This window comes from Xenopus tropicalis, chromosome 5 (genome assembly GCF_000004195.4).
Source record: "Xenopus tropicalis strain Nigerian chromosome 5, UCB_Xtro_10.0, whole genome shotgun sequence".
Classification (NCBI taxonomy): domain Eukaryota; kingdom Metazoa; phylum Chordata; class Amphibia; order Anura; family Pipidae; genus Xenopus; species Xenopus tropicalis.
Window position 1 is genome coordinate 104,836,912 of NC_030681.2, and position 22,687 is coordinate 104,859,598.

At 39.1% G+C, this 22,687-nt stretch overlaps 1 protein-coding gene across 2 annotated transcripts in view; it reads left to right on the forward strand.

The window, feature by feature from the left end:
• Positions 1–449: 449 nt before the first annotated feature.
• ccdc50 (coiled-coil domain containing 50) overlaps positions 450–22,687 on the forward strand; it is a 40,128-nt gene continuing 17,890 nt past the window's right edge. Inside the window, exons 1-4 of one of the 2 annotated variants that reach the window (XM_031901582.1) lie at positions 450–835; positions 10,307–10,369; positions 15,614–15,743; positions 17,399–17,489. In XM_031901582.1, coding sequence (XP_031757442.1) covers positions 760–835; positions 10,307–10,369; positions 15,614–15,743; positions 17,399–17,489 — 360 coding nt within the window. In that variant the 5' untranslated portion in view covers positions 450–759. 2 annotated transcript variants of the gene reach the window in all.

A 22,687-nucleotide genomic window follows, 5' to 3' on the forward strand; every position in this document is an offset into this window, starting at 1 on the left:
ATTAACCAAAATACCTGTCTGTACTATAAATGTATAGTAAACATGTTTAACACTGTGTACACAAAGTGCTATATAAACATATACATATACTCCAATACCTCAAATCAGCAGGTATTTTACTGGCCTGGCCGATAAAAATGATGCTGGATGGTATTTTTTTTTTTTACAAAATGTGGCAACCTACGCTCCTAAATGACTGTGGTTTTGCACTTGCCACAGAAAATACACTTTTTGCTCTAAAACAGTCAAATAGACTTTCTGCACTACGTTAAAACCAGCCCTATACATGGTATACACAGAGGGAAGTGAATACGTTTTAATGCGGGACTGTACAACAGTACATATAATAGTATTTTACTATGGCGCTGTCAGCATAAAACTACGACTGCTCGCTGCACCGGAGTTCGCTAGAATTCCTGCCTAACTTTTACACGCTGAAAGCTGTTTGTTTGGCTATGAAGGTGTTAAATATCCTGCTGCCCCTTGCGTCGGCTTTATGCATAGCAGCATGAGCTCATGCGATTGTTTAGCAGGCCCAGCCCTTAATGCTTTTTGTCCTACCTTTCTTACCATACAAGCCTGGGGAGGCTTCCCTCACTGCTGGAAGCACAGAGTCGTTTCGTAAGAAAGCTTCTGCTGAGGGGAAACAGCCAGGCTAATCTCAGGGAAACCGTGGCCAGTGACTAGTTTACATGTAGCCAAAGCGCACTCCCTGCTCCAGGGAAGCCTCAGCCCAAACAGCTGGAAACACTATACTGAATGACTGCGAGAGAGCACATTCCAAACATGAGCGAAATCAGCATTGATCAGTCTAAGCTACCGGGAGTCAAGGAAGGTAAATGCTTCTCATTTCCAACTCTGTGCGCAGGTCTCGCGTAGCAGCCAATAGACTGGGAGGGAGGGAGCACCTGTTTGCTCTGGGGTATGTAACCCTTTCCTGCATCAAGGTGCTGCACGGCTGGAAGGGGGCGATAGCAAATATAGCTCCTGATAAGGGCAGTATTATGGGCTTCCTTTATAAGGCGTCTGTCTCACAATCATAGGATTGCAGCCCTCTAGCTGTTGCTTTACTGCACGTTGGCACATCTATAGGCCCCCCTAGTCTTCCTGCACTTCCACTACTTTTACTCAAACCTGGGAAAACATTGGGGAGAACATTCTTTTCAATTTTCTATCCTGCTTTTGCTTATATATATGATTGTGAAAGTCTTTAGGTTTGTGTATACGTAGTTTCAGGTGGTGAAATGAGTATCTGTATTTATATGTTTGAAATGATTCACATATGTAACCTCAGGGATTGCTTTTGGTACATTACCCATGTAACATAGCTCAGGGCACAGTTTATAAATACATGTATGGCTGTATTCATGCCAAATGAATGGATCTAATGTATGTTAGTTGTGGTTACTGCAAAGTTGACTAAACTTGCTCAGGTTTTCATGTCAGATTTTGCTTGTAGCTTTGCAGCCGTTGTTCAATGCACTGTTATTATTTCTGCACCCATTTTTGTTTACACAGTTTTATACATTTTCCCTTTACTTTTCCATCCGTGGATGCAGGGCCAGATTACTTGTTAGGTGACTTAGGCACTAACCTAGTGCCCATCACCCACCCTGAGAAAATAGTGATGGCAATGCTCACACCGCTCCTTCGTTGTTATTACAGAGGGGTAGGTCACACTTAACAGAGAAGGGGGGGGGGGGGTCAGCACATGATGGCTACTAGTGGCACAGTGAGGAGTTTAGGCGCCAATGTAGGTTCTACAGGAGCTCTCTGGATGCACCTGCTTGTGCTGTATATTCCGGCATGCTCTCTTCCTGCCTTCCCTGCATGCTTCCTGGCTGTGTCACAGGAAGGTGGGGTTCAAAATGAGCAACTTGCTGGCACTGTCCCAGAGAGAAATGGCTGGAGAAATTCTTATCTCCTGTGAGTGGGATTCTGCTTTGTGCTACATGTTGTGTTAAGGCCCACTTCCTTTATTCCACTCAACATCCCTGTTAACTCTTTATTACCAGTGACCAGTTTTTCATTACGTTTATACATACCTCATTTCCTCTGCCACCATACAGTTTATTATTAATGGAATTAAACGCTTATAGACATACAGGTATAGGACCAGTTATTCAGAATGCTAAAGACCAAGAGTATTCCGGAAAGGGGTCTTTCTGTAATTTGGATCTTCATACCTTCGGTCTACTAAAAAATCAATGAAACATTAATTAATCCCAATAGGATTATTTTGCATCCAGTAAGGTTTAATTATATCTTAGTTGGGATCAAGTACAAGGTACTGTTTTATTTTTACAGAGAAAAAGGAAATCAATTTTAAATATCAAAATTATTTGATTAAATTGGAGTGTATGGGAGACAGGCTTTCTGTAATTTGAAGCTTTCTGGATATCAGGTTTCCGGATAACGGACAGGTTTCCGGATAACGGATCCCATACCTGTACCACCTTTTCTCTAAATCCCCAGTGACCTTACTATTAATTCCCTATTTCCCTGTTGACTTTTCTATTGACTTCCTTTCAAATTTTACCCCCGATGCCTGATATATTTCTTGCTCGGTTCCAAGCTACAATTGCCCTGCCTAGCTGATTCACTTATTTTCTCTCTGCCTTTGGGCATTAAACATGAATTTGGTAATGCATATAAATGTCTTTGTTAAGTTTGGATGGAGATATGAGAGGTAGTTAATAGAAAAGTGGACAGTGCAATAGGAATTAATGGTGGGGGTCACTAAGGATGTAGAGAAAGGTGGTATTTGCAACAAGGGGTTATTATTAAGATGTAGAGGAAAGAGGGGATTTATAAAGATAGTAGCTGAAGCAAGTAGATAATGAAAAACTTGGCTGGTGATAAGTGGTTAACAGAGAGGTAGTAAGGGACAAGAGTAGAGGGGATTAAGGTCAATGACACACATGGGGTTTTGCCTCCCATGTTTTGCTGCAGCAAAAATATTAAAATAAACACAAATACAAGAGTATTGTAGAAATGATACCTATATTGGCTAACAATAAAAATACATTGCAAGCTTTCGGAGCTCTAAGGCCCCTTCGTCAGGCAAAATGTTTTGTTGCTGCAGCAACAATTTGCCATAAAATTCCTTGCCATTGTGGGGCCTAAGAATCGCAGTAACTAAAGTACTTAAATTTTCTTGCAATTGCATGACTTCAGTGTTTCTCAGCACCAAGAATGCCAAGGAATATTCTGGGGTTTTGTTGTTGCAACAGAATGTACAAGATAAAATGCGGTGTGTGTTGTTGTCCTAACAGATGAAACAAGCACAAAAGCAGAACCTTGCTCACAGTATATATGAACTTCTTTAGCGGTTTCTCTCTGGGACAGTGCTGATGAGCTGCTGATTGTGTGCCTGACAGAGCCAGGCAGGGAGAGAGAAAGGTCCAGCATACACAGTACAGGCAGGCGCACCCAGAGAGCTGATAAGGTACCTTTATTAGCCACTGAGAGCCATACCGTACAATGACTCCAGAGAGCACCAATAGAATATATAATTAGAACTTATTTTTGTGAGTAAGAACCATGAGACAAACCTTGAAATATTTCTTGGTTGTATTTTTTACTTGCACTAATATCTATATTACAGGTATGGGACCTGTTATCCAGAATGCTTGGAACCTGGGGTTGGGGTGTGGTGACTCAAAATACAGAGAGACCCCTTATCCAAAAAACCCCATGTTCCAAGCATTTCTCGTGAGGCAAGTTAGGGTGACCTTGGAAAACCCAAGGGATGCGTATGCCATCGCACCGGCGATTCACATTCTTGCTGGTGGTGAAACATTTCGGGAGATTAGTTGCCCACAGTAGCAAAGATTTATTGCGGGGGGGACGACTAATCTCCCTGTGTGCCTGTGCCCTTAGCCCTAAAGGTTGACAAATTAGAGAGTCTAATTAAACGTAAATCTTTTGCAATCGAGTCCCACTGACCATTTTGTAACATGTATTTGTTTTGTTTTATCAGTGGTCTGTGAATGTTTGTTCTGTTGTGCAACAGTTCCATTTCTGACTGTATGTGGGTGCAGATGTCCACACCCAGTTCCACAACTGACACAAGTCGCCTTAAAATGCAGCCCTGAATTAAAAACATAAGTAAGCTCATCCTGATGTAGATTTTAAAGGCAGCAAGACATGTGAATTTTGCAAATGTTCCCACAAGGGAGTAAAGAGCAATGTTATGTTTCCTAAGGAAAAATTTACAAGGCAGTGGGGGAGTACAAGACAGTGTATTGGCATGCAGATTGAGGAATGGATTCCTGATGTCACGGATGGGTTGCAGCTGTGTTTTCTATTCTCTTGAGGAAACCCCTTCTGGTTTATTAGCAGAAGTATTTAAGCAATTATTCTGAAAAAATGTGAAAGATTTTTTTTCTTTAAAAACTTATTTTGAAGCAATATGGAGCCTAAGTGCACATGTGGTGGGACAAATAAGAATGGGCAGAATTTGTTGGACATGAGCATTTTTCCATGTAGGAGATAAAAAAAAGACTTACAAGATTAAATATCTGAATGAGTTAAGTCATGTAATGACCAAACATACATGTAATGTAACTCTTTGGGTCTCTGTAGAGTATTCCTTTACTGGCATGGTAAGAAATACTCCTTGGTAACTAGACTGACCCTATTTGGATGTCAGCGTCTTGTTTTGGTAACACTGTTGGTGTCCACTTGGGCATGTTTGCAGCAAATGCTGCTGCAACTGACCCTGACAAAAATGATTAACAGTACAGAGGTTTTTAAAAAGTTGAAATAAAATTTTGTGCATATATGCAGGTTTTCAGAATTTCTTATCGTAATCAGACTAAACTTGAATTAATTTTAGTGTGAACGTGAACCAGGTACAATAGTGGTTTCCTTATTCAAATATTTCATTTATTATACAGGTATGGGAACTTTTATCCAGAATGCTCAGGACATGGGGTTTCCGGATAAGGGATCTTTCTATAATTTGATCTCCAGACCTTAGGGCAAAGATACACGCAGCGATTAGCAGCCCCGACTTTTATAATATCCTACGGCATGAAAGTCAGCGTGATTAATTGCTGCAACAAATTTTTAAAAAGTTGCAATTAATCTCCCCATGTGTCTTCACCCTTTTAATCTATTGAAAAATCAATTAAATATTAATTAACCTAATAGGATTGTTTTGCCACCAATAAGGATTAATTATATCTTAGATAGAATCAAGTACAAGGTACTGTTTGACTTCCGTTTTCTCTGCAATAATAATTTTTAAACATTTTAATTATTTGATTAAAATGGATTCTACAGGAGATGGCCTTCCTGTAATTTGGAACTTTCTGGATAACAGGTTTCCGGATAAGAGATCCTATAGGTCTGTATGGATATGTGCCTGAAGCGCCAATTGACTTTTTCAGAGGCTTAGCGGAGCCAAACGCAGTGGGCGTGATGTCATTCTGGTCAACAATTAGTTGATGAAGGGTATTCCTGTGCTTACCTGGGAAGAAACTAATTGTTCTGAATTGATAGTGCTTATTTAAATACTTTAATATTTTGTGACTTGTGAAATTATTGTGGGTAATGCCCCTGCTTTTGAATTATGGAACACCATCTCCCATAGACTCAATTTTAATAAAATAATTCACATTTTTAAAATTAATTTCCTTTTTCTCTGTAATAATAAAACAGTACCTTGACTTGATCCCATCTAAGATATAATTAATCCTAACTGTTGGAATTGTGATCTGAATTACAGAAAGACCCCTTATCCAGAAAACACCATGTCCCAAACTTTTTGGATAACAGCTTCCATAGTGTATTGAATTTGCTGTACTGCTATGTGTCTGAACCATAACATCTGCCCATCGTGAGTGGATTTTTTATGTAGCTTGTAGCCTTGTGCTGCAGTCAAGACCCTGTAACCATCTGGTTTGGGGATTATTTGTCATACTGGATTTTCATCACCTTCAACCATCGACTGACTGATTGATATTTAGCACAGGGCTTTATTCCTGAACTGTCAGTCCCTTTAATCAGAAATGTCAGTAAGGAGGATAGATGGTTACTGCAAGTAAAACTCTGCAGCTTCATTCTATTTAACCATCTTCCAAATGAATAGAATGCCATTATCCATCATCTATATTTAGATTTGTTTCATACTCATTTTTTTACTGTTTCACTGTAGTGTTCAATACACAGAATTTATGCAACAGGCCAGGTTACTTTCTGCATGTGATGCAAAATAATTAGCTGTATAAGACACACTTTTGTATTTTTTTTTTTTTTTTACAAAGATTTATCTCACTGTCCCATTTGATGAGAGATTTTTATGTAAAAGGGTAATTAAACACCCCCAAAAAAACTCGTAAAAATTTAAAATTGCTGAGTGCTCTTCCAAGTACTTTTTTAAATTTTAGGTTTTTTTTTTCTTTTAAATAACAAGAAAAGTCTGTTAACCATCAGGATTCAGTAGAAAAGCATGCCTCCAACAAGCCCTGCAGTGCTAATGAATTGTCCACTTTTGAAGAGTTTAGAAAAGTGCAAAATGGCCCCAGTATCGGGAAGGAGAAGATACATTTTTGCAGAGGGTAACAATGAAAACATAATTGATAAACAATATTTTTGAAAATTAACGTAGCGATCACGGACTAGAAGGGCTCCTCTCTAACACACTAAAATTTTGAGGGAAAGGCTTTCCTTGTCCTTAAAATTGCAACAGGAGGGGTACTTGCTGTCCTCAGAGGGTTACAGTGGCGGGACTCCTTTTAGATAAGAATTTTCAATGTGGTCTACATATGAATATGAACAGTCATCACTTGCTTTTTTGCTGCAAGGACAGGTGAGGAGATTGACAGGACTGTTCACTTGTTAAAGTGTAATTTAGATTCCTTAGGCAAGCTCAGGGAGGACAGGAACCTCTTATGGAGCAAAGAATAAAATAAGCATCAGCAGTGCAAAAACCCTGGCGCAAATCTAAGGGAAGCAACTATTCTGGAAAGGTACTAACAGAGTACAGGTATGGGATCTCTTACCTGGAAATCTAAAAAGGTCAAAATGAAAGAAGAGCCATATCCCACAGGGTCCAGAAATGATTTCCTTTTTTTCTGTAATAATAAAACAGTACTTTGTACGTTATGCTTACTAAACTGCACAAAACTATACTGGCTGCAAAAAAAATCCTATCTGTAGGTATGGTAATCCAAATTACGGAAATACCATATTCTAGAAACCCACAGATACCAAGCATGTTGGATAATAGATCCAATACCTGTAGTAACATATGCTAAACTCTGTGACATGAAGAGCTGAGATAGTTTTGTAATACTGATAGAGGGTTACTTAAACTCTATGGGTATTTATTGGTCCTTTTACCTGCGTTTTCTGCTTTGGCATGTGTGTGTTACTGCAGGGCAATGCAAGTGTTAGTTGATTTTAGTCTCCCCTGTAACACTTTACACTCGTGTATATTAACAATGAAAACCTAATTAATTTGTCTTGCAAAAACACCCATAGGATTCCCCTATGGTGCAGATACTCTCAGATGCAGACAAACTAAGGATAACCAGGAATAGTAGTCCCTTATAAAACGTGTATGGTCAGTTAAAAAATAATAAACATGGGCCTAATTTTCAAATTAATTAAAAAAATAACTTTACAAACTATCCAAGTGGATAGTTGCAGTGCTACTGAACTTTAAGGCTGGTTTAAACCTTTGGATTCATTCCCCTGTCCATAGACATAGCAGGGCAAGGCAACTAGTTGTCCCTTGGGCACCAGGGGCCCAGGACAACATTAAACAAGTGACCACTGCTAACCTGAGCAAAGTTAGGTAGTTTGGAGTATAAAAATATATGGTCATGTGAGAGGACAAAGCAGCACTGTGAAGAATTTCTAAAAAAAAAAAAAAAAAAAATGTTCTATTGTCGATTGTCCAGAAAATGAACTAATATTTTGGTTTCTTTCCTGGAATTCTGAATTGAAGTCCTTGGCTTGTAAGGGTGTGAGGTGTTTAGTTAGAGCCCAAGAAGCAAGGCTTTTGTTTAGAAGTGTTTGTTTGTTCAACTGAAAACAGACTGTCAACCTGACAGGGAAGGCAATACATCCCCTTGTCCAACATAAATTCAATGAATAGGGCTTGTTCTGAACACACTAATTGCCTATTGTTTCAATCAATGGGAAAACTGAAGCTACTCCATGTTTGGTCCTTGCCAGCTACATAAGTAGATTAAAAATATACAACCTCCTTCCAGACTGGTTTTAGCAGGAGCCCATTATATAGAGGAAAGGTTATCTGTACACTGGTAATCTTCTAATTATCTACCTTGCAAGGGCTGAACTCAATTCAGAACTCTGTGGCACACCAATTAGAAAATGCACCTCAGAAGACCAGTCTACTTGATCATTAAACCATTTTTTTAACTATGTCTAAATGGCTCTACCAGGACCAACAGTCTAGTTGAGAAATCATCAACTGCAAGACCACTGTGCAGTGTATTAGCTTAACATAATATGTCCTCCATAGACCCTAATCACTAATTTTATTGCCATTGGACATAATAAACCTTTAGAGTGAAGACACACTGGGCTACTAGTAGCAGCTACTTTTTCAAGGCTACTAAACTCCAGAAAATACCTTGCCATAGACAATACTAAGAATTGCCTCTGCAATTGAACATGATGGAGGATGTCTTTTTTCAACTTAACTTCAGTATGTTACTATGTAAAAGACACACAGAGACAATTATCAGTAAATGGTCAGCATTGTCGTTTTTAGTAGCCACGATAAGTAGCTGCTACTAGTAGCTCTGTGTGTCTTCATCCATAGTTTCAAACCAGCCAGGCCTATAATTGTGATATTAAGACTGCAAACCAAAAAACTGGAACTGTATCAGCTTTCCTGCAATCCATTGGTACCATACTGACTTAAACTGGAATAAGCCCTCTAAGTACAGGTGGATGTATTCCATCGATCGCCAAAGCCTTTTTCACATTATCTTTGCATAAAAGTTTGGCAAAAATGATTTGGCAAAAGTCATTTGCCCTCAACATCAATGCTATGCATTAACTGCGCACACAAGACAAGCTTTCATTCCAGCTCCTGAAGATTCTTGATTCAAGACTGAGTTGGGTGTTTGGAAAGAAGTCCTTACGATTTATGACAGGGATTGATTATTTATAAGACAGACACATCTATCAGAGTTAAACAATGTAATGTATGTATATCTTTATTTTATCAATAAGGTATCAGGGCTCATTTGAGACCTTTTAGGCTATACCCTATTCCTTGCCATATTTTCCAGCCCAAAAACCCCTGGTCTTCGAAACAGGACATTATACTGATCAGTTACAGACACAGCAAAACATACATTGTAAGGTGTTTTTTTGTTAAACAAACCAGTGTTACTCCAATATCTGACTAATGTTTTGTTTGAACATTTAGATTTTCAAAAATGTGGGTTATATAGTGCCAGCATGGAGAAGTTGTTACAATTTGTAACATCAGTGTTTTAGTCCCACCTCTGCTGGGATTTCAAATGAAAAAAGGAAATAATTGTTTTGCAGTTGGATTTCAGCATATCAAAATAGTATTTATTCATACTTTTTGATGAAACCGATTACAGGGATACAGTGATTACAGTGACTGGCATATTTGGGGTTTCTGTGTTGTGCGGGGCTATTTAACAAATTTGTAACATCAGTGTTTTAGTCCCACCTCTGCTGGGATTTCAAATGAAAAACGGAAATAATTGTTTCGCAGTTGGATTTCAGCATATCAAAATAGTATTTATTCATACTTTTTGATGAAACCGATTACAGGGATACAGTGATTACAGTGACTGGCATATTTGGGGTTTCTGTGTTGTGCGGGGCTATTTAACAAATTTGGTTTGAAATTGGAGTTCCCCTTTAACTTATAAAATTCATAAGAGCTCTGGATGATGTTTTCTTGCTCATTTAAATAGCTATGCATAAGCATATAAATAAAGCTCCCTGAACAGAATGACCTACAGTATGCCAGCATGTATTTAACAACATTTATGCAGTGATAAATGAAAAAAGCTTAAACAGGATTCAAAAGCTATTTTTGCATAATGAAAGAAAATTTAATTCTAAGCAAGTTTCCAATGTACATTAATTAAAAAACATTCAGTGGTTTTAGTAATAAGTTATTTATAAATGCAATTGCTAAAGCAGAATTCTTTAATCCAATTCTATTCTATGATTCTGACAGTTCAGAGAAACAATGTAGTTGTAAATATATAACAGATTTTTTTGGGTTTGGTTTATGGTTATGTGACTTATTAACCAAATATATATTTTTTAACAGTTTGCAGAGATTTTGCAGTGCTGGAGGATCATAGTCTTGCGCACAACCTTCAGGAACAGGAGAGTAAGTATCATATTTTTCCCTTTGTAATGCCATGTACATATTACAAAACTTGTTCATTATTTACATATGTCAATGACAATTTAAGTTCCTTTTTACAGTTGAATCACAGTTGTATGACAAAAAATTTAATCCCCAGGAACACAGGTCCTTAGATGGTTTTCAAATTGTTTCAAGGCGTTGGTGACCCTTTAAAGGAACCCCATGCTGCACACTATGGGGGACCACTCTATCAGATACCTACAAATGCTTGGTATCAGTGGTTCTTTGTCATCTTATCTCTCTAGGCTCACCTTCAGTGTAACCCTTTCTGACAGAATCTCTCCACTTCTTGATCTCTCTTTTGGTGTGCCCCAAGGGTCTGTCTTGGGGCCTCTTCTCTCTAATCACATCCCTTGTTTCTCCTATCACCTTTATGCAGATGTCAAACAGATCTTTCTTTCCTGCCCTGCTATTCAGGTAAAGTTCATGCAGTGCCTCACTGGCAAATTATTTTTTAGGTTGACATGTCCTTTAAAAGTTTCTCTGCCTACATTGCATTCCTCACCAGAGAATGCTGCTTCTTTCTAAGAAACTTTGGAAATATACGTTCCTTCCAGGAAAGACTACTGCAATATATTATTAGCTGGTCTTCCAGAATCTCCTCTTCATCCTCTGCAATCCATTTTCTCTGCTGCTGCCCGCATCATGTCACCACATCCAAAGCTCTTTCGACCACCTCATTACTTAAGTCTTCCAGTAAAATGGCAAATTCAGTATAAAATCCTTATCCTGTTCTTCAGAATGCTCAGCTCAGGACCATCTCTTGACAGTTCACAAAAACAGATGAGTCGCACATAAAACCCTTTTCACTGATTTCACCAGCCTATGGAATACTCTACCACCTTTGCATCAGGTGGTAGAGTATCTAACACTTTTCTCAAAGCTCCTTAAAAATGACCTTCTAGAAGCAGCTTTTAGCTAGTCTCCTCTTCGGTAACAAAAAACACTTGAACTACACACTTGTTTTCTACCCCTTTTTGTTTCTGACAATCTTCTTTGTGATAGATCGTAAGTTTTTCAGGACAGGAACCTCATACAAATGGTGTATTGAAATCACCTATACACTTATGCATTGATTTATTTACAAACCGGATTCCAAAAAAGTTGGGACACTAAACAAATTGTGAATAAAAACTGAACGCAATGATGTGGAGGTGCCAACTTCTAATATTTTATTCAGAATAGAACATAAATCACGGAACAAAAGTTTAAACTGAGAAAATGTACCATTTTAAGGGAAAAATATGTTGATTCAGAATTTCATGGTGTCAACAAATCCCAAAAAAGTTGGGACAAGTAGCAATAAGAGGCTGGAAAAAGTAAATTTGAGCATAACGAAGAGCTGGAAGACCAAATAACACTAATTAGGTCAATTGGCAACATGATTGGGTATAAAAAGAGCTTCTCAGAGTGGCAGTGTCTCTCAGAAGCCAAGATGGGTAGAGGATCACCAATTCCCACAATGTTGCGCAGAAAGATAATGGAGCAATATCAGAAAGGTGTTACCCAGCAAAAAATTGCAAAGATTTTGCATCTATCATCATCAACTGTGCATAACATCATCCGAAGATTCAGAGAATCTGGAACAATCTCTGTGCGTAAGGGTCAAGCCCGTAAAACCATACTGGATGCCCGTGATCTCCGGGCCCTTAAACAACACTGCACCACAAACAGGAATGCTACTGTAAAGGAAATCACAGAATGGGCTCAGGAATACTTCCAGAAACCATTGTCAGTGAACACAATCCACCGTGCCATCCGCCGTTGCCAGCTGAAACTCTGCAGTGCAAAGAAGAAGCCATTTCTAAGCAAGATCCACAAGCTCAGGCGTTTTCACTGGGCCAGGGATCATTTAAATGGAGTGTGGCAAAATGGAAGACTGTTCTGTGTTCAGACAAGTCACGATTCGAAGTTCTTTTTGGAAATCTGGGACGCCATGTCATCCGGACCAAAGAGGACAAGGACAACCCAAGTTGTTATCAACGCTCAGTTCAGAAGCCTGCATCTCTGATGGTATGGGGTTGCATGAGTGCGTGTGGCATGGGCAGCTTGCATGTCTGGAAAGGCAGCATCAATGCAGAAAAATATATTCAGGTTCTAGAACAACATATGCTCCCATCCTGACATCATCTCTTTCAGGGAAGACCCTGCATTTTTCTACAAGATAATGCCAGACCACATTCTGCATCAATCACAACATCATGGCTGCGTAGGAGAAGGATCCGGGTACTGAAATGGCCAGTCTGCAGTCCAGATCTTTCACCTATAGAGAACATTTGGCGCATCATAAAGAGGAAGGTGCGACAAAGAAGGCCCAAGGTGATTGAACAGTTAGAGGCCTGTATTAGACAAGAATGGGAGAGCATTCCTATTCCTAAACTTGAGAAACTGGTCTCCTCGGTCCCCAGACGTCTGTTGAGTGTTGTAAGAAGAAGGGGAGATGCCACACAGTGGTGAAAATGGCCTTGTCCCAACTTTTTTGGGATTTGTTGACACCATGAAATTCTGAATCAACATATTTTTCCCTTAAAATGGTACATTTTCTCAGTTAAAACTTTTGTTCCGTGATTTATGTTCTATTCTGAATAAAATATTAGAAGTTGGCACCTCCACATCATTGCGTTCAGTTTTTATTCACAATTTGTTTAGTGTCCCAACTTTTTTGGAATCCGGGTTGTATTTTCACTGTCTAATATATTATACTGTATTAAAGCTAAACCCCTGTTGTGTTTTTGCCTTTTAAAGCATTGTGGTACTATATGAATAAATACACATTTACATTAGAACTTAGCAATAAAAAATATAGTGGTAGGTAAATCAGTCCATATGACTAGTCATTTTATAAACTACACAGCATCTCCTGGGACACTGTGACTGGAGAATGGAAATTTTGTGTTTGGCTATGCCAAAAGAGATTTTATACATATCTTCCATACATCAAAACAACCTAAACCCTATCAAGATCACTGCACATTGTAATTAATTGTAATTGTACTGCCCATGCAGTCAAATTTTACAATACTTTTAAAATGATACTGTCCTGCAGAAATATGAACTATGTCTGTAATACTAAGAACAACCAGTAGTGGTTTTGTAAATAAAATTAAAAAAAATGATTTCATAAATGTAGAAAAAGAAAACTGTATCAAAAGCATTATCACTAGTATCACATATAGATACTTAGGGAAGGTCTGTAAATAATATCACTTACAACAGTGCTGTCCAACTTCTACGGTGCCGAGGGACGAAATTTCTCTAGCATACATGGAAGCCAGTTTTTACCACTCCCCTTTTTGAAACCACACCCACTTCAAACCACACCCATTTTATCACAATGGTGGTAGCACAGCAAAATCCCAAATGCTTGGTCCTTACTGTGGGGATATCAACCATCATTCATATGTGAAAGAATTATGTCATATTAAGATATACCCTTAAATTCCATATGCCTCCTCCTCCCCTGTGGATAGCAGAGCAACCCCCAGTACATAATTACACACCTTTGGGACCATTTAATGGCTATTTCCAACTGCTAACAAACCCCTGCCAGGTTCACCTCCCACAAGCAGCATAGGGCAAGCAGAGTATGGCACACACAGGCAGCACTCTGCCTGTCCTATGCTGTCTGTGTGTGCCATACTCTGCCTGTCCTAACCTGCCTGTGTGTGCCATACTCTGCCTGCCCTACCCTGACTGTGTGTGCCATACTCTGCCTGCCCTACCCTTCCTGTGTGTGCCATACTCTGCCTGCCCTACCCTTACTGTGTGTGCCATACTCTGCCTGCCCTACCCTTACTGTGTGTGCCATACTCTGCCTGCCCTACACTTCCTGTGTGTGCCATACTCTGCCTGCCCTAAGCTGCCTGTGTGTGCCATACTCTGCCTGCCCTAAGCTGCCTGTGTGTGCCATACTCTGCCTGCCCTACCCTGACTGTGTGTGCCATACTCTGCCTGCCCTACCCTTCCTGTGTGCCATACCCACCCTGACCTATGGTGCCTGTGTGTGCCATACTCTACCTGCCCTATGCTGGCTGTATGTGCCATACTCTGCCTACAGTACCTATGTCTGAGGTGTGAAGAAGTGAACAATGGGAGTGACTACATCTGAGCCTGAGGTGTGAACACTGCAGGGGGTGAACAATGCAGGTATTAAAAGGTGTGAAAAACACAGGGGGATTACATTTTTAAACAATACAGAGGGATTACAGCCTGAATCTGAGGTGAGAACCATGCAGGGGGCCAGTTAATCTCAGTACTGATACCATTTAATGCTTACTCAAAGGTAAGCCATCAAAGCAGCCAGACAGGTGGGGGGCCACACAGAGGGGGGTCGCGGGCCGCATGCGGCCCACGGGCCGCCAGTTGGACAGCACTGACTTACAACACTAAAGGATATGTTATTTGTGTCAGTGCTGGTACAGTGTCTTCATCAAAACAGTAATAACACTTGCACAGTAAATCAGTTCATTATATTGCTGTACATTTCAAGGACATAAGTATTGCAGAAACCCAGGCCTGTGCATTGTGAACACGTTTCCAGTGAAACTGCTCTGTGTTTGATAATATAGATTCTGTAAAACCAAAGTGAATTGCTAACAGTAATATCAGTCTATATCATGGGCCTATGAAATCTGTTAAGAGGAAAACAATATGTCCACAAGCTGGAACTATGACCACAGCTTTAACCTTTTACCCTTTGCCATTTTATTGTTCTTTTGTTGGCACAGAGGACTGAAGCTAAAGTCATATAAATTTTTGCAGATTATCATCAAGGAATTCTTATTTTCCGATAAAAATCTCCATGCTCTGTTATTGCTTGAAAGTTCTTGTTCTGAAATGAGAATTAAAGCCCTTACCATCTGTTTGTTAACTGGGAGTTTTTTTTACCTTTGCACCAGTGTTGGATAATAAAAAACAATGTGCTAGGTGATGTCATTTAGATTTCCTAGATTAGAGAGTACTATCATATAATTTCAATGGTATCTATAGTTCATAGATTTGCTTCATGCTTGCTCTTGCCCCATTCTTATAAAGCAGCAATATATTTTAAATAAAATCTTTTTATGGTTTCAAGTAGTGATATACTTACATATTGTATATTTGCGAATCCTTATGTATCTGTATAAGGGAAGGGCTAATTACATGTGCTATACATAGTGGCTACAGTTGGTTCACAACACAGTGCTTTTTGATGATTTTTCTCAGTTGAGCATCACCTGGCAACGAATATACAGAGAAATCGTTTGGTAAAGACTGACTTACAAGTGGCCAAGCAACTACAAGAACAAGAAGATCTCCGAGCACAAACCCGGATAAAAAATCGTCACAGTGAGCTGTGAGTACCAACATTATGAAACAAAGGAATTGGTTTCAAGAACTGCTAAACTTAAATGCCAGAGCCACAAGGGCTACTTTTTGCTTGTTTTTTGAAGCTCCCATATGCTGTGCAGCACCTCTTATCTTTGCTGAGTATGTTTTTACATATCAAATGTAATAATTGTTAGGTTATATATGGAAACACAAAATCCACCAAGTCAGTGGAGCCAGTTCATCACAAACAAATGTGTTCTCCATTCCTATTCTTGATTGGGAGGTCTTGTTCTTGCTTTTCAGTGAGTGGCTCCTAAAATTAGACCCTTGTGATAAAACTTGAAAACTTCTACATGAATTTTTTCCTGTCCCAGAATCATTGGAACTGTCTGTCCTAAAAAGTACCAGGTGGAAGAAATGCCAGTAATGTAGTAGATCAGTGCTGTCCAACTTCTGTTGTACCGAGGGCCGGAATTTTTCTGACCTACGTGGTGGAGGGCCGATAATGGAAGCCAGTTTTGACCACTCCCCTTTTTGAAACCGCACCCACTTGAAACCACACCCATGTTATCACATGACCTTACCCATATTAATGGTTGTAGTACAGCAAAAACCTGCCATACTCTGCCTGCCCTACCCTGCCTGTGTGTGCCATACTCTGCCTTCCCTACCCTGCCTGTGTGTGCCATACTCTACCTTCCCTACCCTGCCTGTGTGTGCCATTCTCTGCCTTCCCTACCCTGCCTGTGTGCCATACTTGGCTGGTTTGTGCCATACTTGGCCTGTGTGTGCCATACTCTGCCTGCCCTACCCTGCCTGTGTGTGCCATACTCTGCCTTCCCTACCCTGCCTGCGTGTGCCATACTTTCACTGTGTTTGCCATTCTTGGCTGGTTTGTGCCATACTTGGCCTGTGTGTGCCATACTCTGCCTTCCCTACCCTGCCTGTGTGTGCCATACTCTGCTTGCCCTATGATGCCTGTGTGTATGGCACACACAGGCAACCTACAGTGACACAATGCTGGCACTGCTCCTACAGTCTGCACAATAACTATATATTAAAAAACTTTTTAATTGCAGTACCACCTCAGTATATGTTCTTTTTGTAGTGTGCAGGGATTATTTGTGGGTTTCTACTGCTCCTGAGGTGTGAACAGGGGAACAATATGGATGATTACAGCCTGAGCCTGAGGTGTGAACACTGCAGGGGGTGAACAATGCAGAGATTAAAAGGTGTGAACAACACAAGGAATTACATATTTAAACAATACAGCCTGATTATAGCCTGAATCTGAGGTGGGGATGCAGTTAATCACAGTACTGATACCATTTAAAGGTTACACAAGAGTAAGCCATCAAAGCAGCCAGACAGGTGGGGGGCCACACAGAGGGGGGTCGCGGGCCGCATGCGGCCCGCGGGCCGCCAGTTGGACAGCACTGTAGTAGATGATGTAAAGTTTGTGCATAAGTCAAAGACTGAGTCACTGACCCTTTCTGACACTGGCATGAACAGTACTTTAGAAACTATTACGGTATCAGAATGGAATTCAGAACTTCAGAGGGGCACATAGTGCTTTATATTGAATTGTAGTGACCCAGTTGTTTGTTTCAAGTTTTCATGTTTTACTGGTTCTCAAACCACAGAATGTTTAGGTAAAACATATTTTTATTATTATTTCAGGGAAGTTTTAGACTCTGAAATAGCTCAGGAAATTCAAGATAGATTGGTAATTGAAGCAGAACGCAGGCGCCAGCAAGAGGAGAAAGATGAGGTAAGTTCTAGCCACCTAAAATGTATCCCTATTTAATATGTCTTCCTTTAGATTTAGAAAACTCAAGCAGGTTTTTAAGGGACATTGGTGGAATCTTAAAGAAAGAAATAGTAATAAATAAAGCACATTAAGTGCTGTCACTTGTAGCGTAAAGGAAATGTAATACAGGTATAGGACCCATTATCCAGAATGCTCGGGACCAAGGGTATTCCGGATAAGGGGTCTTTCCGTAATTTGGATCTCCATACCTTAAGTCTACTAAAGAATCAATAAAACATTAATTAAACCCTATGAGATTGTTTTGCATCCAATAAAGATTATTTATATCTTAGTTGGGATCAATTACAAGGTACTGTTTTATTACTACAGAGAAAAAGGAAATTGATTTAAAATTCTAAATTATTTGATTAAAATGGAGTCTATGGGAGACGGGCATTCCGTAATTCGGAGCTTTCTGGATAACGGGTTTCCGGATAAGGGATCCCATACCTGTACATTTGTTTCTACAGGTTTCTTTTTCATATTAACACTGTAATGTCTTTTTACTCTGTTTCTTAGCCTTTGGTCTCCAGATGTTGCTGGATTACAGCATTATTCAGCATGAATACAGGTAAAAGAATGCTGATAGTTGTAGTTCAACAACATCTGGTGATGTTACATTTATGGTACATTTACTTCCCACTGAATGTTCAGCTCCCCTATAAGGTAATGGTAAAACCAAAAATGAATCATACATGAAAATAACACGCATTGGTGCTGCATTTTTAATGATACAGGCTTAATGAACATTGTCTTGCTCTTTAAAAGAGTAGTTCACCCTAAAAATAAATTTCATTATCATATAGACAAAAATATTTTTAAATGTACATTTACATTTTGTTTGTGGTAGTAGGCTTTAAATGTATCAGGTTGCTGTGGTTTTATTACCTTGGCAACTAGAGAGCATTTTAAAAATCATAATGTAATATGAAAAATAGAAGGACTGAATACAAATACAAGCATGGGATCCGTTATTCAGAAACCCATAATCCAGAAAGCTACATATTTTGCGGAAACTCTCTTCCATAGTTCCCATTTTAATCAATTAATTTAGACAGGGCCAGAACACTTCCAGGTCCTGGGCATTCTGGATAATTGGTCCTATACCTGTATAAGCAATACAAATTATTAATAGGGGTTGATTCAAACCCTGGCAGCTCAGGTATGACATCCGTTATGCATGAACCCATTATCCAGAAAGTTCAGTATTAAAGAAAGGAAATCTCCCATAGACTGCATTTTAATCAAACAATTTTTTAAAGGAGAAAGAAAGGTAAAAACTAAGTAAGTTTTATAAGAAAGGTCTATGTAAATACAGCCATAAGCACTTACAGTAATGCTGCACTGAGTTCTCGATCAAAAGAAACACAGGATTTCTTGTCTCTTTTTTTGTAAACATGATGTTCCAGAGTCTGACTTCCTCTCTCAGAAACATCCCTAATTCCTGTGGCCAGAGTTTGTGCAGCTCTCTCCTCTCTACCCTCTCTTGCTCCCCCCTCCTACGAGAATGCTAATAACTCCCTCCCCCCTCCCTTAGGAATGTGTGATCTCAGCTATAACGACTAGACTGCAGTGCAGGAAGGAAGCTACTTAAAATGGCAGCTGCTATCTTAAACAAACATAGAAAGCTTCTAGGGCTGTTTACTCAGGTATGGTAATGCTTTCTGCAGAATAAATATATTGTTGTAGGTGGCACTAATGTGGCTAATCTATTGGAAGTAGCATGCCAAAATGACTTTCCTTCTCCTTTAAAAAAAAAAGAAAAAAAATCCCTTTTTCTCTGTAGTAATGCAACAGGACCTTGTACTTGATCCTAAATTAATCCTTTATTGGAGGCAAAACAGTCCTATTGGACTTAAAGTATAGTGATTCAAATTACAGAAAGACATCTCGAAAACTCGAGATCCAAAGCATTGTGGATAACAGGTCCTGTACCTGTATTTGTTTTTATTTCTGTTTGTTTGTTTGTCTGTTTCCTGGGTCATTGAACCCAACAACTAGATATAACTTTCAGCTACAGGAGACATAGGCTGAGAATAGAAAGTATAAAAACTGGTGTCTTATTATTTGAATAGTACAGTCATGAACCAAGGGAGGATCTCTGCATTTAGTTTTGCAAATAATAATGGTGTGTCCTTTTATTAAAGAGGTTCACTGTGAATTAGAATGTTATTGAGGTACCTATTCTAAGCAGCATTTTAATTGGTCTCCATTAGTTATGTATGTTTTTTTGTGCTTGACTAACTAAAAGCTAGATACTACTTTAAGGGGTTGTTCATGTTTTAAATTCACTTTTAGTATGTTGTAGAGAATGCTATTCTGAGACAATATGCAGTTGGTCTTCATTTTTTATTATTTGTTGTATTTGAATTACTTAGCTTTTTGTTTAGCAGCTCTCCAGTTTGAAATTTTAACCACTAACTCATTGCTATGGTCTAGTTACCCTAGCAGCCAGGCAGTGGTTTGAATGAGAACGATAAGTAATAAGTAACCATAACAGTAAAATTGTAGCTTCACAGAGCAATAGTTCCCCTTTCGTCCTCCCGCTTCTTCCTCCAGCTCTCCCCTGCGTCCTCCTGCTTCGTCCTTGCGCCAGATCATAGTGGGGGCCGGGTAAATTACCTTGGGGGGGCCGTAGTTTGAGATGCCTGGGCTAATCTATAACATACTAAAATGTAACTTAAAAGTGAACCATCCCTTTAAAATTCCAACCCGTAGTTATCCAGGGAAAAGAACAAAAAACCCTTAGGGATTCAGAACAAAGTATATACTCGAGTATAAGCCTAGTTTTTCAGCACCCAAAATGTGCTGAAAAAGTCACCCCTGGCTTATACTCGAGTCGGGTGCCATGGGTCCCTCCAGACTAGCACCCTGTGTCCTTTGTGTGCAAATTAGGCCACCCACAAGATGCTCCATTGCCCTGGCCCGCTCCCAATTCATCTCCATCTAGCATCCTCATCTGCCCCATTCTGCACTAGACATTGCACTTTATATTCTATATAATCTATATAAAGTTTTGAATGATTTTAACTCTGTTTTTTAGCTGGGTTGTTGATTGAGCTAAGGGGGTAGTACTCTTAAGGTATCATTGTTGATACCATATTGTTTTTATTGACCCTCTTCTCCACTTACAGAGCTAATTTACTGTTTTTCTTTGAAATAAATATTTAAAAACATATACCCCACTGATGCCTCATTTAATGTAATTGTATTGGTATTTATTTTGATTATTGAAACTTAGCAATAGCCGCTGCATTTCCCACCCTAGGCTTATACTCGAGTCAATAAGTTTTTCCAGTTTTCTTAGGTAAAATTAGGTAACTCGGCTTATATTCGGATCGGCTTATACTCCAGTATATACGGTAAATATAAATATGAAAATTGAAGACATATTACAAATAGCTTCAGAATAGTGCAATCTACATGGAAATATAATGTAGGTTTAAGGTGAATGCCCCTTACTCTTGGAAAGCTCTCATGTAATCATCTGTTGCCATAACTTAGGGTTATATTGTTGCGATGAGGTAGACCAGTGTTTCTCAACCTTCCTAATGCCGCGACCCTTTAATACAGTTCCTCATATCGTGGTGACCCCCAACCATAAAATTATTCCTAGGACCATCAGAAATATGTGTTTTCCGATGGTCTTAGGCGACCCCTGTGAAAGGGTTGTTCGACCCCCTAAGGGTTCCCGACCCACAGGTTGAGAACCGCTGGGGTAGACCATAAATAAATGCTGCAGACCATATTTGAAGAAAAGTTATCGATTTGCTCTGTAAGTAAGAGTTTGTGAATTGCCAACGAAGCAGAGAATGGGTCAGGATTTCTCATACATGTGACTGACTGCAGATGCCCTTTACATGAATTAAGATGTATCTATGTGAAAATATAAGGAATTTTCCAGTAATGCTGTGGTTGTTGGCATAACTGCCACCATGTACCTGGAAACATAAATCTTTTTAGATAAATGAATGCTGCTTGTTGGAAACCTGCTGCCGACTTGCGCTTTCTCGTAGATAGGAATTCAATTTTTCTTATGTTCAACTATTAAATTGAAGCATTGCCCTTTCTGGCATCCCACAGTCTTAGTATATTACAGCAGGTTTTCGGCAGACTCATATTTCACTGCAATACATTTCATAGTAATAAGTCCTATGACAGTATCCCTGCCTGGAGCTGTTTCTGAAGCTTGAGAATCTCTTATCTGACCTATATTGAAAGTATGTACTCAGCAGTATAAAGTAATAAGATGTCACCTCTTCCCCTAAATAGCTATTTTAGTATTTGTATGGGCTAGTAGTGGAAACATATTTTCAAGCAGTAAAAGGAAGTGCTCTTCTGATTAACCCAGAGTTTGAGAAGCAGAACAGGAACCACAAGCAATCAGTCCACCATTCAGAGCACATTGCGGTTTTACCTTATTTATTGAAATGAGTTTCTGTAAAGGGTGCAATGCAGTGACCTTTTTAGTAAAGGTAATGTGCTTTTCCATCTCAGCTTTATAGAATGTGTCAAGTGTAAGAAAAAGCAGAGGTAAACAATTTGATAATTAAAAAAAAAACATTATTTGATTTAAAATAATTTTATAACATGTAAATGACAGACTAGCTAGAAATCTAATCTTTTTTGTATTAATACGCTTAAGGGCAGATTTATCAAAATGTGAGTTTAGAGCTTAATACATTAAACCTCACCCACATCCTATTCATTCCTATGGGATTTTTAGAAGTGTATTTATCAATAGGTGAAAGTTAGAACTTACCTTTTGATAAATGCACTTCTAAAAATCACATAGGAATGAATAGAATGTAGGTGAGTTTTATGTATGAAGCTCACATTTTGATAAATGTGCCCCTTACAATCAATTTTAGAGACAATAAAAAAGCAGAATTTTGGCCCCCTATATGATGCCTTGTTATTATATGGTTTTTTTTTGAGCCAATACATTCATATTTTTACCAAATAACTTTTGTCCAATGTGCTGCAATAAATCCATTTCTGGTCAGTCCCCAGGGTTAGTGATGATGGACAGTCAAAAAGTCAACAAGTATTTATTTCTTCTATTCAGGCAATCTACCTCCTCTTCCAATCTTTCATTTGAACCACTATTTGGCTTTTAGGGTTAGTGTGGCCTTAACAGCCTGACTTTAAAGCTATAA